Source organism: Gorilla gorilla, chromosome 10 (assembly GCF_029281585.2).
Source record: "Gorilla gorilla gorilla isolate KB3781 chromosome 10, NHGRI_mGorGor1-v2.1_pri, whole genome shotgun sequence".
Lineage (NCBI taxonomy): Eukaryota > Metazoa > Chordata > Mammalia > Primates > Hominidae > Gorilla > Gorilla gorilla.
Window position 1 is genome coordinate 96,513,286 of NC_073234.2, and position 19,206 is coordinate 96,532,491.

Below are 19,206 nucleotides of genomic sequence, written 5' to 3' on the forward strand. Positions count from 1 at the left end.
TTATTCATAACATTGAATTATCTTCTGGGGAATGGACAATAAAACACAAAGCAATTGAACTTTTCTATGTTCAATTAACTTATGAAAGAACATTGTGGGATTTTATGAATCGCTTCTTTACTATTCTAATAGTAATGCTACATTATCATGATTTTTATTATCTGTAAGTATAATATTGATGAAAATTAGTTTGGTACAGAGTCAGACTTGCAATAGAAGTTAAAATCCTATATTATAAAAAGTATGATGTGGTTTTTTTACTAATACAGTCATGTATTACTTAACAATGGAGATATGTTCTGAGAAATGTATCCTTAGGAGATTTTATCACTTTGTGTACATCATAGAGTATACTTACACAAACCTAGTGGTATAGCCTACTACATAGCTGGGCTACATGGTATAATCTATTGCTCCAAGGCTACAAACCTGTACAACATGTTACTGTGTTGAATACTGCAAGCAATTGTAACACAGTGGTATTTGTATAGCTAAATATATCTAAATATAGAAAAAGCGCAGTAAAACTATGGTATCACGCCTGTAATCCCAGCACTTTGAGAGGCCGAAGGCAGGCGGATTGCCTGAGGTCAGAAGTTCAAGACCAGCCTGGCTAACATGGTGAAACCCAGTCTCTACTAAAAAGACAAAAACTAGCTGGGCATGGTGGCAGGTTCTGTAATCTCAGGTACTCGGGAAGCTGAGGCAGGAGAATCCCTTGAATCTGGGAGGCAGAGGTTGCAGTGAGCCAAGATCCTGCCACTGCACTCCAGCCTGAGAGTGAGGCTCTGTCTCAATAAAAAAAAAAAAAAAAAAAAAAAAAAAAAAAAAAAAAAAAAAAGGCCCTGGTGATCCATGCCCTTTTTTTTAGTGTAACAATGGACTGCTAAGACACTCGCTCTTTTAAAACAGCAGACAAAATTTTGCCTATCACAGCAAGTTTACACTGATGTGTGCCTGCTGTATGAGCACATCCCAGCACAGTTATTCTGTCCCTGGAATCCTTAATTCTTTAGGGGCTGCCTCATCCGCCGTAGTATTTTGGGCATGCACCTGTGTCTTTCTGGCGTGCACCTGTAGTCCCAGCTACTCGGGAGGCTGAGGCAGGAGAATTGCTTCAACCCAGGAGGTCGAGGTTGTAGTAAGCTAAGATTGCACCACTGCACTCCAGCCTCCATGACAGAGCAAGACACTGTCTCAAAAACCACCAAAACAAAGCAAAAAAATATGGTGTCATAATTATCTAAAATATTGCTATATGGTATAGGACTGTATTTTCAATATTTGGTCTGCATTTATTATCATTAAACATAAGAAATTGGAGGCACTGTAAAATACTGTGTCCTCCTTGTAGGTGGTCTTACATGGTATGTCATTTTAATTATGATATTAATATCACCCTTTAATGAGTAATTATTTTCTCATGACACTGGCACTGTCGTGGAATTCAATTTCAGTTGGCTATAAAATATCTTTCTTCAGTGGAGGTTAAATTATCCTACATTATTATCTCAGTGCCTTTAGCTTATTGAGAAAATCTTGGCAAAATGATTTATTCTTATTTAGCAGGCAAGTAAATGGAAGCATAGACAGGGTAAGTCAGTTGCACAAGGTCAATTAATAAATCATTTTCACTTGGGTGAGATCACGTTTTCTAAGGCACAGTGTCATACTCAAGGAACTGATCAGTGCCTGAGACATATCAAAAAAGTAAAAATAAAATGTTTACCTTGTTTGTTAGAAAGAATAAAGTTGTAGACTCATTTCAGACTGATGTACTAAAGCCTTCAAAATTTGTGAGTGAAATTATGTACATGTGTTGCCAGGCTGTATTTTGCAGCTTTTTATATTATTTGCATGTGTTGATTTGTATGAAGAGTAATGAAATAATTTGAAATAGTGCTTTAGACTAAACAGTTGTGATAATAAAAATGAATTTCCAGCTGCAGGAAATACTTTTTTGGTATTAAAAGAGCAAAATAGAAAGCAATAGAACATAAAACAGATTGAAATAGTTTTTTTTTTTAAGAAAAGAGGAACATAATTACACTAAATAATATTAAAGAAAACCATTTAAAAATAATTAAAAAAGTGTCCTATCAATGATCTAATCAATGAGTATTGAATCTAAATTATTGGACAACTATCTTATACCTCATTTATAGTCCATTCCTTTTTCTAAATTAAGAAAAAATTAATAGGTCTAACTTTCATGATATCATCATTTTTTTTGTTGTTCCCTATTTGGGGACATTGTTGAGTTTGCTACTAGCAAATCCTTTGCTCTTTTTACCTTAGTTCAGTGTTTCCTACATGTCATTTACAGAGTTTCATGGGAAACAGAGATCAAGAATTTAATCATGGAGGTTTAGGAAATATTAGATACAGTTACCCTTCTCGTAGAAATTAGTAATACATCTTAACCCTTTTAAGGTTTCAAGAAATGATCTAAGATTAAAACACCCTGTTGCCATTTGTTTGCCTCCAACTTCCACAAAAGGATTTTGGATATATATATATCCAAGACATTTATTAACATTCCAGGCATCTTGCTTTAGAAACACAGGAAGAGGTAGCAGTGATGAGGATTGATTATGGAAGAAGGGGATGTGGCTTGGCCAAGACAGATTTTATGGGTTAGTTAGAATGTTTGGAGAGTTACTGACTTATTTCAGTAACTTGCCTATTTTCCACTTTTCAGAAACATCAACTAAACCTTTCTTTGTCTTTTGAATTGTATGGCTTGCCAAATTGTGAGATTTTTATGCATGATTTTCCATTGAACATATACAATGTTATTTGAGTCTGTGGAAAACATGCACTTTGGCACATCTTATTGGATTATTTTTAATTCATAGGAGTTACTTTTCTTGGAGTGAGACATTTAACTGAAAAGGTCATTGCTCAGGAATCACTGCTTTTTCAGATTTTTCTTTTTTCTCAAATGTTTTGAGAAATACTGTTGTCATTTTTAATAGTGATCATGAAAAATACATTAAAGTTCAAAATTCAAAACAACCATATATAGTTTTTTTGGCAAATACAAGAATGTTTTATATTCTTAATTTGAATGTGATATGTATTTTTAATTCTTTATTTTTCAAAACTTGATGAAGAAGAAATTGTAATTTGACAGGTTTTAGGATACTAAAATGGAGAAAACAGTCTCTCTTATGCCTGGGTATTTGGTTTGCTTTATTTATGATAGAACATGGAAATATTTTAAAACTAAGATTTGTTGAAAACCCCATATTATTAATATTGTTGTGTTAAATGTGTAACTATTGAACTGTCAGTGAAATATGAGACATTTTACCCAGTGACATTTTAAATGAATCTCATTGTAGGGGAAGCCTGTGGGAACACCAGATGCTGGTGCTTATTTCCGTGTGCTTGCAGAGCATGGAGTAGCTGCCTTGTTTACAGCACCAACTGCAATTAGAGCAATCCGTCAACAGGACCCTGGGGCAGCTTTGGGGAAGCAGTACTCTCTGACAAGGTGACGTTGGGATGCACAGGGCAAATGACATTAGAAAGTGCAATCAAAATGAATAAGTGAACATCATATTTTTTTCTGGTACTGCAATACTCTTATAGGAAGAGCCAAAAGATTCAAAGTGTTCTTAAGAACAACTTGTCTAAATATAATTTTGAAATAGTTGGAATTTTAACTCTGCTTAGAGATTTTAAAATATTATATCATGTTAATTTCAGTTCAAATATTATGAAAATATTTCTTTTTAAAATCACTCTTGTTATATTTTCCTTAAAAGGTAAAATGCCAATTCTGAGTTAAAATGCACAGATAGATGGATACAGATATACTAGCATCTGCCTTTTGAAAATAGAAGAATGGGTTAAATGAAGGGGCAATATTTGAATGCATGTATACAGATAAAATGTGAAAAATTATAGTCCAAATTAAATATATTAAAAAAGTGAAGAACAAAGACACTTAGGTAAACACAGAATAATAGTGGGAGACATCAGGACCACACTGACAGTATTCAATAGATGATTGAGGCAGAAAACTAACAAAGATATTTGGGACTCCACACTCAATCAAATGGACCTGACAGACATCCACAGAACACTCCACCCAACAACAACAGAATATTCATTCTTCTCATCTGCATATGAGAAATACTCTAAAATCGACCATGTGCTCAGCCATAAAGCAATTCTCAACAAATTAAAAAAACATACCAGTGACACTCTCAGACCACAATGAAATAAAAATAGATATTAATATCAAGAAGCTCTCTGAAAATCATACAATTACACGGAAATTAAACAATCTGCTCCTGGGTGACTTTTGGGTAAACAATGAAATTAAGGTAGAAATCAAGAAATCCTTTGAACTGAATGAAAACAAATGTACAATATACCAGATTCTCTGGGTCATAACTAATGTAGTGATAAGAGGAAACTTTATAGAACTACATGCCCATAAAAAAGTTAGAAAAATCTCAAATTAACAATGTAATGTCACACCCCGAGGAACTAGAAAAACCAGAGCAGACCAATCCCAAAGCTAGCAGACAAAAGAAAACCAAATTAGATCTGAACTGAAAAAAATTTAGATGCTAAAAAACCATATGAAAGATCAATAAAACCAAAAGTTGAGTTTTTAAAGAATAAAAATCTTGATAGGCCACTAGCTAGACTATTTAAAAAAGAGAGAAGATCCAAATAAACACAATCAGAAATGACAAAGGGAACATTAGCATTGATTCAACAGAAATGTAAAAAATCCTGAGACAATTACAAATACCTCTATGCACACAAAGTAGAAAACCTAGAAGAAATGGATAAATTTCTGAAAACATACAATCTCTTGAGATTGAACCAAGAGGCTGGGTGCTGTGGCTCATGCCTGTAATCCCAGCACACTGGGAGGCCGAGGCAGGTGGATCATGCAGTCGAGACCATCCTGGCCAACATGGTGAAACCCCATCTCTATTAAAAATACAAAAATTAGCCAGGTGTGGTGGTGTGGGCCTGGCCTGTAGTCCCACCTACTTGGGAGGCTGAGGCAGGAGAATTGCTTGAACCCAGGAGGTGGAGGTTGCAGTGAGCCAAGATCACGCCACTGCACTCCAGCCTGGCAACAGAGTGAGACTCCATTAAAAAATAATAATAATAGTAATACAAAAATAAAAAAAAATTGAGCCCAGAAGAAATTGAAACCCTTAACGAACCAATAAGGAGTTCTGAAAATGAATCAGTGATAAAAAAAAAACCTACCAACCAGAAAAAGCCCTGGACAAGATGAATTCACAGGTGAATTCTACCAACATAAAGAAGAGCTGGTACCAAACCTACTGAAACTATTTCAAAAAGTTGAGGGGGAGGGATTCCTTCCTAACTCATTCTATAAGGCAAGCATCATTCTGATACCAAACTCTGGCAGAGATGCAATGAAAAAAGAACATTAGGCCAGTATTGCTAATGAACATAGATGCAAAAATTCTCAACAAAATACCAGCAAACTGAAACGAGCAGCACATCAAAAAGCTAATCCACCATGATCAAGTAGGCTTTACTCCTGGAATGCACGGTTGGTTCAACATATGCAAATCACTAAATATGAGTCATCACATAAAAATAACTAAAAACAAAAGCTGTGTGGTTATCTCAATAGATGCAGAAAATGATATAAATAAAATTTAGTATCCCTTCATTTTAAAACCCCAAACAAGGCATCAAAGGAACATACCTCAAAATAATAAGACTCATCTATAACAAATCTACAGCCAACAATATACTGAACAGGGAAAAGCTGGATGGATTCCCCTTGTAAACCACAACAAAACAAGGATGTCCACTCTCACCACTCCTATTCAACATAGTTCTGGAAGTCCTTGACAAAGTAATCAGTCAAGAGAAAAAAATAAAAGGCATCCAGAAGGAAAAGAGGAAGTCAAACTATCTCTCTTTGCAGATAATATGATTCTATACTTAGAAAACCCTATAGTCTCTGCCCAAAGGCTCCTAGATCTGATAAACAACTTCAGTAAAGTTTCAAGATCCAAAATCAAGAGCTTCTGCACAGCAAAAGAAACTACCATCACAGTGAACAGGCAACCCACAAAATGGGAGAAAATTTTCACAACCTACTCATCTGACAAAGGGCTAATATCCAGAATCTACAATGAACTCAAACAAATTTACAAGAAAAAAACAAACAACCCCATCAAAAAGTGGGCGAAGGACATGAGCAGACACGTCTCAAAAGAAAACATTTATGCAGCCAAAAAACACATGAAAAAATGCTCACCATCACTGGCCATCAGAGAAATGCAAATCAAAACCACAGTGAGATACCATCTCACACCAGTTAGAATGGCAATCATTAAAAAGTCAGGAAACAACAGGTGCTGGAGAGGATGTGGAGAAATAGGAACACTTTTACACTGTTGGTGGGACTGTAAACTAGTTCAACCATTGTGGAAGTCAGTGTGGCGATTCCTCAGGGATCTAGAACTTGAAATACCATTTGACCCAGCCATCCCATTACTGGGTATATACCCAAAGGACTATAAATCATGCTGCTATAAATACACATGCACACGTATGTTTATTGTGGCACTATTCACAATAGCAAAGACTTGGAACCAACCCAAATGTCCAAAAATGATAGACTGGATTAAGAAAATGTGGCACATATACACCATGGAATACTATGCAGCCGTAAAAATGATGAGTTCATGTCCTTTGTAGGGACATGGATGAAATTGGAAATCATCATTCTCAGTAAACTATCTCAAGGACAAAAAACCAAACACTGCATATTCTCACTCATAGGTGGGAATTGAACAATGAGAACACATGGACACAGGAAGGGGAACATCACACTCTGGGGACTGTTGTGGGATGGGGGCAGGGGGGAGGGATAGCATTAGGAGATATACCTAATGCTAAATGATGAGTTAATGGGTCCAGCACACCAGCATGGCACATGTATACATATGTAACTAACCTGCACATTGTGCACATGTACCCTAAAACTTAAAGTATAATAATAATAAAATAAAATAAAATTTCTATACACCAATTATATCCAAGCTGAGAGCCAAATAAAAAATGCCATCCCATTCACATTAGCAATGAAAAGAATAAAATGCCTAGGAATACACCTACAGGTAGGTGAAAAATCTCTACAATTGGAATTACAGAACACTACTGTTAGAAATTAGTGATGACACAAATAAATGGAAAAGCATTCCATGCTCATGATTAGGAAGAATCAATATTGTAAAAATGGTCATACTGTCTAAAGCAATTTACAGATTAAATGATATTCCTATCAAGTTACCAATGACACTTTTCACAGAAGTAGAAAAAAACTATTCTAAAATTCATGTGGAACCAAAAAGAGCGAAAATAGCCAAAGCAATTTGAAACAAAAAGAATGAAGCCAGAGGCATTATACTACCTGACTTCAAACTATACTACAAGGCTACATTAACTAAAATGGCATAGTACTGCCTCTGAAACAGACACATAGACCAGAGGAACAGGTTAGAGAACCCAGAAATAAAGCTACAGATGTACCACCATCTAATCTTTGACAAAGTTAACAATAACAAGCAATTGAGAAAGGACTCCATTCAATAAATGGAGCTAGGATAACTGGCTAGCCATATGCGTAAGGTTAAAACCAGACCCCTTCCTTTCACCATATACGAAAAGCAACTCATCATGAATAAAAGACTTAAATATAAAACCTAAAACTATAAAAACCCTAGAAGAATTTAAACAAAATACCATTCTGGACACAGGCCCTGGCAAAGATTTCATGATGAAGACTCCAAAAGTAATTGCTGGAAAAAAAAACCACAAAAAAAAACCCAAAAACTGACAAGTGCAATTAAACTAAAAAGCTTCAGGACAGCAAAAGAAACTATCAACAGAGTAAACAGACAACGTAGAGTATGGGAGACAATATCTGCCAACTACACGTCAGAGAAAGATCTAATATCTGGAATATATAAGGAGCTTAAACAATTCAACAAACAAAAACCAAACAACCCCATTAAGAAATGGGCTCACGCTTGTAATCCCAGCACTTTGGGAGGCCGAGGTGGGCAGATCACGAGGTCAGGAGATCGAGACCCCGGTGAAACCCCATCTCTACTGAAAATATAAAAAAATTAGCCAGGCATGGTGGTGGGCGCCTGTAATCCCAGCTACTTGGAGAGGCTGAGGCAGGAGAATGGCGTAAACCCAGGAGGTGGAGCTTGCAGTGAGCTGAGATCGCGCCACTGCACTCCAGTACTCCAGCCTGGGTGACAGAGCGAGACTCCGTCTCAAAAAAAAAAAAAAAAAAAAAAGGGCAAAGGACATTGTATTAGTCCATTCTCACATTGTATAAAGAAATACCTCAGACTAGGTCATTTATAAAGAGAAGACGTTTAATTGGCTCATGGTTTTGCAGGCTGTAAAGGAAGCATGATGCTGTCATCTGCTCAGCTTCTGAGAAGGCCTCAGGAAACTTGGCAAAGACATGTGATCAAGCTAAATGCCCATCAGTGGTGAACTGGATAAAGAACATTTGGTACATATACACCATAGAATACTACACAGCCATAAAAAGAGTATCATGGCCTTCACGGCAATATGGATAGAGATGTAGACCATTATCCTAAGCAAATTAATGCAGGAACAGAAAACCAAATACTGCATGTTTACTCTTCTAAGTGTGAGCTAAACATTGAGTATGCATGGACACAAAGAAGGGAACAATAGACACAAGGGGTAGAGTGTGGAGGATCAGGATCAAAATACTACTTCTCAGGTACTATGCTCGTTACCTGGATTACTTGATAATCTGTACACCAAACACCACAACACACAATTTACCCATGTAACAAATCTGCACATGTGACCCCTGAACCTAACATACAAGTTGGATAAAACAAAGTGAAGAAAAATATTTAATTTTTGTTTTGTAATAATGTGCTTTGAATAGTCTAGGTATTTTTCTGCTGGCTTATGGATATATCTATATCTATATCTATCTATCTATCTGTCTATCTATATTTTTAAATTGAGACAGAGTCTCACTCTGTTGCCCAGGCTGGAGTGCAGTGGCATGATCTTGGCTCATTGCAACATTTGCCTCCCAGGTTCAAGCGATTCTCCTGCCTCAGCTGGAATTACAGGTGCCTGCCACCACGCCTGGCTAATTTTTGTATTATTAGCAGAGACAGGGTTTCACCATGTTAGCCAGGCTGGTCTCAAACTCCTGACCTTTGGTTATCTGCCTGCCTCAGCCTCCCAAAGTGCTGGGATTACAAGAATGAGCCACTGCGCCAGGTCATGGACCTACATTTTTATTTAATCTGATGCATAATCAAAGATAATTATAGCAAGTTGCATCTTCAAGGAGAATGCCAACATCAATCTCATTGAACCTCTTTGAATTAGTTTACTATCCTATAACTAAAAGGAGAGATTTATAGTTTACTCAAGTCAAAAAGTGGGCTTGAATTAAGGCTGCTTATATTGTATAAGTGAAATGCCAGAGTATTTTACTTTTATGTTTCTGTGGCCCAAGGGAATTAAAATAGATATTATGCCCTGAATCCCAGTGTCACTGTGACTGCCTGTGAACCATGTCAGAACCGATATCAACAAAGGCCTCTTCAGCTAAGACTTCCCAGTGTTAGAAAGACAAGCACAGTAGGATCTCTAAAGCCCTTATCATAATAGCCTACACAATCAATATCACTGCCACAAAATCATGCAGCCAGGTCACTAAGGCATCTGCAGTCATCACTAACACTGATCTCACCTGGAGAAGCTGTGTGGAGACTACACCACTGCACCCACCTAGTACCAGAACAACTGCACTCTGCCCAACCGATGCCCTCCAGCCTGTCGTCAGGTGAAAGTTTTTCCCTATGAAAGTCATTCTCTGAAGTTTGGAAGAGGAGACTGTACCAGAAGATGCACAAGCATTAATGTGGGAATACCAGAAACATGAAAATGCAAGGGAACATGATGCCACCAAGGGAACATGAGAATTTCCCCGTATCTGACCCCCAAATTTACAGAAATTTATGAAGTTATTGAAAAGAAATTTAAATTAATGATCTTAAGAAAACCAAGAGAGACAAAATAGTATACAAATAGAAAATTCAATGAAATCAGCAAAGTAATTCATGATCTGAATGACAAATTCAACAAAGAAATAGATATCATAAAAAAGAATCAGAAATCTTGAAGCCAAAGATTTCAATCAATTAAGCAAAAAAAAAAAAAAAAAAAAAGCAATAGAGAGCTTCAATAGTAGACTAGATAAAGCAGAAAAAGAATCTGTGAACTTCTTGAAAATCAGTCTTTTGAAATGACTCATTCACAGGAAAAAATGAAAAAAGAATGAAAAGGGGTGAAGACGGCCTATGAGATTTATGGGACATCATTAAGTGAAGAAGTATTGATTATGTTATTTAAGAAGAGAAGAGACAGAGAAAGGGACTAACAGCTTATTTAATGAAATAAATTCTGAAAAATTCTGAAAACTGACTAAGTCTTGGGAGAGATATGGATATTCAGATCCCTAAAGCGCACAGATCCCAAAATAGATTAATCTAAAGAGGCACATTATAATCGTATTATCAAAAGTCATATACAGAGAGAATTTTAAAAGCAACAGAGAAAAGCATCAAATTACATATAAGGGAATTTCCATAGAACATTAGCAGATTTCTCAGTAGAAGCCTTACAGGCCAGGGGAGAATGGCATGGTGCTGAAAGGAAGAAGAATAAAACAAACACAAAACTGCTAGCCAGACAGGCTGTCCTTCAGGAAAGAAGGATAAATAAAGTGTTTCAAAAATAAACAAAAGCTGAAGGAATTCATTATCATTAGACCTGCCTTATAAGAAACATTTAAGGAAGTCCTTCAAGGAGAAACAAAGGGATGATTATTACTAACATGAATACATACGAAAGTACAAAACTTTCTTCTAGAGGTAATGGTGGTGCATAAATCATACATACACCTAGTATGAAGGTAGAAATCAATTAATTCATTAATAATAGCCAATACATTGGTTAGAAGCACACAATGTAAAAAGATGCATATTTTGACATCAAAAACAAATTGTGTATCAGGAGGAGCATAAAAATCTAGAGATTTTGTATGCAACAGAAGTCGAGTTTTTATCAGCTTAAAAATGTATATTATATCTGTAAGATTGTAACCAAGCAGCTTAGCTACAAACTGCATTTTAAAAACTGTTTTTCTTTCTTTCCTCTTCTCTCCCCAGTCTCAGGACACAGCATTGAGACAAACTACAAATGCATTTTCTAGAACGTGCTGTGAACCTCCATTCTCTTTCCCTTTCCACTTTATCCAACCATGCCTTATGCACATTTATTTACCTAAATGCTTGTCAAATGCACATCATGCTCACTTATCTGGTCATGTATTTTCTTAGAAGCTTCAGGACATGAATACTGACACAGAACAGACACCTCCAGAATTCTCTCCCCATACAGACCACCAAAAATTTTAACTGGCAAAGGGTCCAGCTGCTCACTGCTTGTAGAAAGAAGCCAAAATAACAAGAGTGAGGTGTGAAAAAAAGAGAGGAGACTTTATTATCCATGCTGGCAAGGGGAAAAGTGGAAATTATTTTGGAAGAATTCCACCCACTTTTCCCCGTGTTAGCACAGACAATTAAAACTCCTCTCTTTTTATCACACTTTGTTTTGTGATTTTGGTTTCTTTCTACAAGCGGCAAACAGCCGGAGCCTTTGCTGGTTACAAGATGTTTTATGTAAACCTCATGGCAACCACAAAACAAAAATCTACAACAGATACACAAATGATAAAGAGAAAGGAATCAAAGCTTAGCACTACAGAAATTATCAAATAACAAAGGTAGACAACAAGAAAGGAAAAAGGAACACAGAAGCTACAAAATAACTAGAAGATAAATAAAATGGCAGTAGTAAGTTCTTACCTATTAATAATAACTTTGACTGTAAATGGATTTTGTTCCCTAACCAAAATCATGTAGTTGCTGAATGGATTAAACAAGATTCACTGAAGTGACCCACTTAGGCCTTAAGGACACATGAAGGCTGAAAGTAAAAAGATGGAAGGGGAACATCCATGTAAATGGCATCCATAAGAGAGCAGGAGTGGTTATACTTACATCTGATAAAATAGACTTCAAATCAAAAGCTGTCACAAGAGACACAGGTCATTTTTTAATAATAAAAGGGTCATTCATTAAGATAACTCAACCACTGTAAATATTTATACACCCAATATTGGATGAGCTAAATATATAAAGCAAATAGTAATGAACATGAAAAGACAAATAGATAGCAATACAATATGGTACTTCAAAATCCCACTTTCAACAATGAATACATCAAGCAGACAGTAAATTAATAAGGTGATACTGGACTTAAATTGAACTTTTGACAAAATTGCCCTAACACACATATACAGAACTTCCCTTCCAACAGAAGCAGAGTACGTATTTTCCTCTAGTGTACACACAACATTCTCCAGGATAGATTGCATGTTAGGCCACAAAAAAAGCCCTAACGAACTTAATAAGTTTGAAATAATATTTAGTATAATTTTAGACCACAATGATATGAAACTATAAGTTAATAACTGCAGTAATCTTGTGTAGTTCACAAATATGTGGAAATTAAACAACATGCTCTTGAACAATCAATGGGTCAAAGAAGAAATCAAAAGAACAATTTAAAAACATCTTCAGGCAAATGATAATGGAAACACAATATACCAAAACTTATGGGATGCAGCAAAAGCAGTTCCAGGAGGAAAGTTTATAGCAGTAAATGCCTACAATTAGAAAGAAGAAAGACCCCAAATAAATATTCTAACATTACCCCTCAAGGAATGCAAAACGAATAAACAACTAACCAAAAATTAGCTGATGGAAATAATAAATATCAGAACAGCAATAAATCAATAAAGTACAGAAAAACCATAAAAATAATTAATAAAACTAAAGTTCACTTTTTGAAGAACAACAAAATTTACAAACTCTTAATGAAAAGAAGAGAAAAGACTGAAATAAATAAAATCAAAAATAAAAGTGAGGAAATTCTAACAGGCTTCTCAAAATAAAGAGGATCGTAAGGGAATATTACGAAGAATTATATGCCAACAAATTGGATAAACTAGAGAAAATGGATAAATTCCTAGAAAAATATAAGCTACCAATATTAAGTCAATTAAAGTGATTTGAGAAGTAATCAAAACCCTTCCCTCAAAGAAAAGCCCAAAACCGGATGATTTTACAGCTGAATTTTACCAAACATTCAAAAATAATTTATATCAATATTTCTAAAACTCTTCTGAAAAATAAAGCTAGAAGTGTACTTCCAGACACATTTTATGGGGCCAGCATCATCTTAATACCTAAGTTAGATAAAGATATCACAAGAAAACTATGGTTAATTTCTCTGAGGAACATTCATGCAAAAATTCTTAGTAAAGTATTATCAAAACAAATCCAACAACACAGGAAAAGATTGTACATTGTGTTCATGTGAGATTTTTCCATGGCATGCAAAACTGATTTAACGTACATAAATCTATCAGTGTGATACATCACATTAACAGGATCATCATAATTAACCCAAAAAAAGCATTCAACAAAATCCAACATCCTTTCTTGATAAAAACCTTCAACAGTTTAGGTATAGAAGGAACGTTTATAATAATAAAGACTTTATGAAAAACCTACAGCTAACATTATAATCACTGGAGAGAACTGAAAACTTCCACTAAGATCTGGTAAGGCAAGGATGCCTACTCATGCCACTTCTATTCAACATAATACTGGAGTACTAGCAAGAACAATCAGACAAGAAAAAGAAATTAAATGTATCTAATTGAAAAAGAAGAAGTAAAATTATCTCTATTTGCAGATGATGTGGTCCTATATGCAAAAACCTCCAAAGATACCACAAAAACGTTATTACTAATAAATGAAATCACTAAATTGCAGAATACAAAATCAGCATACAAAAATCAGTGGCATTTTTCTACACAAATAATGATCTAACTGAAAAGAAATAAAGAAAAACCCCATATACAATAACATTGAAAAAATAAAATACTTTGGAATAATTTTAACCAAGGAGGTGGAAAACTATATTGGTATGGTAAAACTTTACATTAAAACTATAAAATATTGATGAAAGAAATTGAAGAAAACACAAATAAGTGGAAAGATAGCCCATTGCTCGTGGATTGGAGGATTTAATATTATTAAAATATCCATACTATCAAGAGCAATACACAGATTCAATGCAATCCCTGTCAAAATCCCAATGGCATTCTTCACAGAAATAGTAAAATTATCCTAAAATTTGTATGAAAACATAAAAGACCCCAAGTAGGCATAGCTATTCTGAGAAAGAACAACAAAGTTGGAGGCATCACACTTCCTGATTTAGAAGTATATTACAAAGCTATAGTAATCAAAACAGTAGCTTACTGGCATAAAAACAGAAACATAAATCAGTGTGGCACAGGACAGAGACCCCAGAAATAGATCCAAACGTATATGGTCAACTAAGTCTTGACAAGCACACCAGGAAGACACAATAGGGAAAAATAGTCACTTTAATAAATGGTGTTGGTAAAACTGGGTTTCCACATATAAAAGAAGGAAATTGGATCCTTAACCTACATTGTATACAAAAATCAACTCAAAATGGATAAAAGACCTAAGTATAAGACCAGAAATAATAAAACTTCTAGAAGAGAACATGAGGGAAATGTTTCTGGCTGTTGGACTTGGCAATGGTTTTCTGTATTTCATATCAAATGCTCAGGCCACAAAAGCAAAAATGAATAAATAGAATTACATGAAACTAACAAGCTCTGCACAGCAAAGGAAACAGCTAACAAAATGAAACAGCTGCCTATGAAGTGGGAAAGATATTCACAACTCATATATCTGATAAAGGGTTAATATCCAAAATTTTATAAAGAACTCATACAGTTCAATCGTGGAAAAACTAAACCTGATAAAAAAATGGGCAAAATACCTGGAAACACATTTCTCCAAAGAAGGCATAAAAATAGCCAGCATGCATATGGAAAGGTGTTCAACATCATTAATTATCAGGGTAATGCAAATGAAAACCACTATGGGATATCACCTCATATCCATTAGATGGCTATTATCAAAAAGCAAAAGATAACAAATGTTGACAAATGTGTAGAGTAAAGGAAACTCTTATACTCTGTTCTTGAGAATGTAGATTGTTACAGCCATTTTGGAAAACAGTATGGAGGTTTCTAAAGAAATTAAAAATAGAACTACCATATGATCCAGCAATCCGTCTTCTGGGTATATACTCAAAGGAAATGAAGTCACCACCTCATAAACATATTTGCATTCCCATGTTCATTGTGGCATCATTCACAATAGCAAAGGGATAGAAACAACCTGTGTCTGTTAATAAACAAATGGATAAAGAAACTGTGGTACATATATACAATGGAATACCATTTCGTTCTAAAAAAGAATGAGATGTTGCCAGTTGCCACAACATAGATGAAGCTGGAGACACTACGTTGTTAAATAGGTCAGACACAGAAAAATATTACATCATCTCATTTATATGTTAAACTTTAAAACAACAACAAAAAAAATCAAAAATACAGATATACAGAAGAAAACCATGGTTACCAGGATTGGAAGAAAGGGGAAATGAACAGATATTCAGATGAACAGATCAGAGGATACAAAGCAGCAGGTATGTAGGATGAACAAGTCTGGAGATCTAGTGTACAACATATAACTTTCCAACTTTAGCAACCACCATTATTAAAATTAAACAAGAAAATGTACAAGCAAAAACTTAATTTCTTCATAAAGTTACCAATATTTATTTCTAAAAGCTCTTAGAGATACCTATGTCTTATCTACTGCACAAATATGAGCTCATATTCAGAGCTAATACTCCGGTTAGAATGATAAAATGACAATGCCTGTATGTCTGGCTGTCTTTGAGTTTGTGGTGGAGCTGCATATAAGCATTTCAAATATCCGGCTCTCATTATTACTAAATCATTTTTTTCATATAGCTACCAATTACCACAACAGTTGTCAAATCAGACAAGTAAATAATATAAACCCATTTTGTGAAAAAATAAAAAAATTATAATTTATACAAGTTAAAAAAGCATTACCTCTATCTGTTTCCTATATTTTAAAGCAACAAGGGTTGTTTGAGTATATTTTTATCCCTCTGGCGCTTAGAATAAAAATTTTAGTTTAGGAGGAAGTTTTTTATTAAATTGAGAAAGCAAGTTGAGGCTGATAGCAGAGAAACGGTTGCTATCTTATTCGTGTATGTATGACTCAAGGTTACGCAGGTAAGCCTGAGGCTACATAAATATGAATGTGCCCAAATCTGGAATGATTTTAAATCCTCTTATGATGTAGAAAGCAGGAAAGCAAATTAGAAGGATGACATTATTGCTAAGCAAATTTGAGAATAGGATACCTCTAAAGGGAAGTAAATTATATTCACTGGCTAAAAAAACTTATACTTTTTTATTTAGTATTTTTTTGAATTTAGAGATATTCAGAGTGTCTCTTCTGTGATATGCTTGATAAAAGATATTGAAAAGTGTTGTTGTTGAACAAACCTAAAAATTTAAAGATGATATATATCTCTGATAGGTTAGTAAATAATGAAACTGATCTAGCCTTAGGAATATGAGAATTTTCATATATTATATCAAAATAATATTTATGGTTTCAAGTTTATGTCATTACTTTAAAAAATATTTCATATGAGGTAGAAGTAATTTAATAGGGAACTATGCATACATTTATATTTTAACTTTTATTGAGGTATATATACAGAAAAGAACATAAATCAGAATTTTAAAAGTTATAATTATTACAAAGTGAACATATCCATTGAACACATCCAGATCAAGAAATAGCACATATCCTGCATTGCAGAAGCCCTCCCTTTTGTCCTTTCCCAACCATTATCTCTTGGCTTCCCAAAAATATGCCTTATCCTGACCTGTATCACCGTATATTAGTTTTGCTTGTTTTTTTGAACTTGATATAAATGGAATCATACAGAATGTATTCTTTGATACCTGGCTTCTTTCATTTACTTAATGCCTTGAGCTTCATCCATAAGTTTGCGCGTCAAAGTGGTTCTTGCATTTTGATTGCTGTTAGATCACTCTTCATGAGTATTTCAGTTTATTTACCTATTTTGCTGTTGAAATAATTTTTACTTTTATTTTTTAAGTTGGCAGATACAGTCATACATTTACTCTGTACAACATGATGTTCAATTCCAAAGTATAGATACATTGTGGAAGGACTAAACCTAGCTAATTAACACATGCATTACCTCACAAAGTTACCATTTTTTGTGGTGAGAACACTTTACATTTATTCTCCTAGCATTTTTCAAAAAGAATATATTAACTTTAGTCATCATGTTATTCCCAAATCATCTTGGAGTTATTCCCCCTATTTAACTGAAATATTGTAGCCTTTGGCCAATACCTCCCAACTACCCTCTCCCCCTCCAACCTGGCTGCTGGCAACCACCATTCTATTCTCTATCAGATCAGCAGTTGAATTCTTTTTTGATTGTTTCTAATTTTTTGACTCTTATACGGTTGCAGCATTAATAATACATGTCTTTTTGGTGTCCATACACATATATTGCTGTTGAGCATATATAACTAAGGTATAATGGTTACATTACAGAGTATGTCAACCAGTTTTCCAAGGTTATTCACCAATTTACACACTCACTTGCAGTGTGTGATTGTTCTAGAGTTTCCATGTCTTCACCAGAACATGATATTTTCAGTATTTTAAATTCTAGCCATTCTGATTGTCATGTAGTGATATCTCATTATCATTTAATTTTCATGTCAAAGTTGTTAATGAGGTTGAATGAGGTTGATCACCTTTTAATAATTTTTTGGCCATTGGAAGGTCCTCTTTTATAGCAGGCTTATTCAAGTCTTTTGCAAATTTTATTTTCTCTTTCTTGTTAATTTGTAGTTTTTCATACTTTATTTTGGATCCAAGTCCTTTACTGACTTATATGTATTATAAACAATCTTCTCCAACTTCTGACTTAAATTTTCCTTTTACCATCACAGTGGTGACTTCTGATAAAAAGATGTGCCTTCTTATCAATAGTTTTCTTTTTGATTACTGCTTTTCAAGTCTTATTTAAGACATAGGTGTTTTTCCTGTATTTCATTTTCTAGAAATTTTATTGTTCATTTTACCTTTCATACTTACAACTATAATCTATCTGGAATAGATTTGTATGTATGACATGAAGTAAGACGCTGAGTTTTATTTTTTTCCTTATGTATATCCATTTGATCAATTTCGATTTATTTAAATGGCCGTCCTTTTCTCACTGCTGTGCGGCAACACTTTTGTCATGACAGTGCCTACAAATACCTCATTTGCTTCTTGATTCTATTCTGTTCCATCAGCCTACTTGTTTGTATTCACATTACTCTTACATTGTCTTTATCACTATAGATTTATAACAGATCTTTATCTACTATTAATATATCAAGCTTATTCTTTTTCAAATTTGTTTTGAATATTCTTGGCTCGTTTTATTTCTGAACAGATTTTAGTATCAGCCTAGCAGTTTCAAACACAAAAACATAGAGATAGAGAGAGAGACTTTACATTGAGTTTACAGATTGATACAGTGAAAAAGTCCATGTTAACAAGTATATCTCTTTGTTTATTTAGGACTTTAATTTCTCTCATTAATGATTTTTGGCTTACTGTGTGAAAATATTGCATATATTTTTATATTTAAGAAATTTTATTTTTATGCTATGGTCAATGGTATTGTTTACATTTGCATTGTTTGGTCCTGATATAACAACATGTAACTGTTTTTGTATAATGACCTACTTTCTGAAGTTCTTCCCTAGGTCACTTACTAATTGTAGTAGTTTTAATGTATATATGTATGATTGTATTATGTACAGAGTCATGTAGTTTGAGAAAAGTATCAATTTTATTTCTTCTTTTATGCCATTTATTTCTTTTTCTTACTTTATTCGTAGGATCCTCCAGTAAAGTATTTAATAGAATTGGTGGTAAAGCTCATTTTTGTCTCATCCAGATTATCAGGAAGAAAGCTTTCAATATTCAT

The 19,206-nt window shown here is 34.3% G+C and overlaps 1 protein-coding gene across 1 annotated transcript in view; it reads left to right on the forward strand.

Annotated features, from left to right (window-relative positions):
• Positions 1 to 19,206, forward strand: part of ACSS3 (acyl-CoA synthetase short chain family member 3) — a 178,785-nt gene that overhangs the window by 93,643 nt on the left and 65,936 nt on the right. The window contains exon 8 of the mRNA XM_004053625.4: positions 3,348 to 3,499. Within this exon, the coding sequence (XP_004053673.1) occupies positions 3,348 to 3,499 (152 nt within the window). The remainder of the gene's footprint in view (positions 1 to 3,347; positions 3,500 to 19,206) is intronic.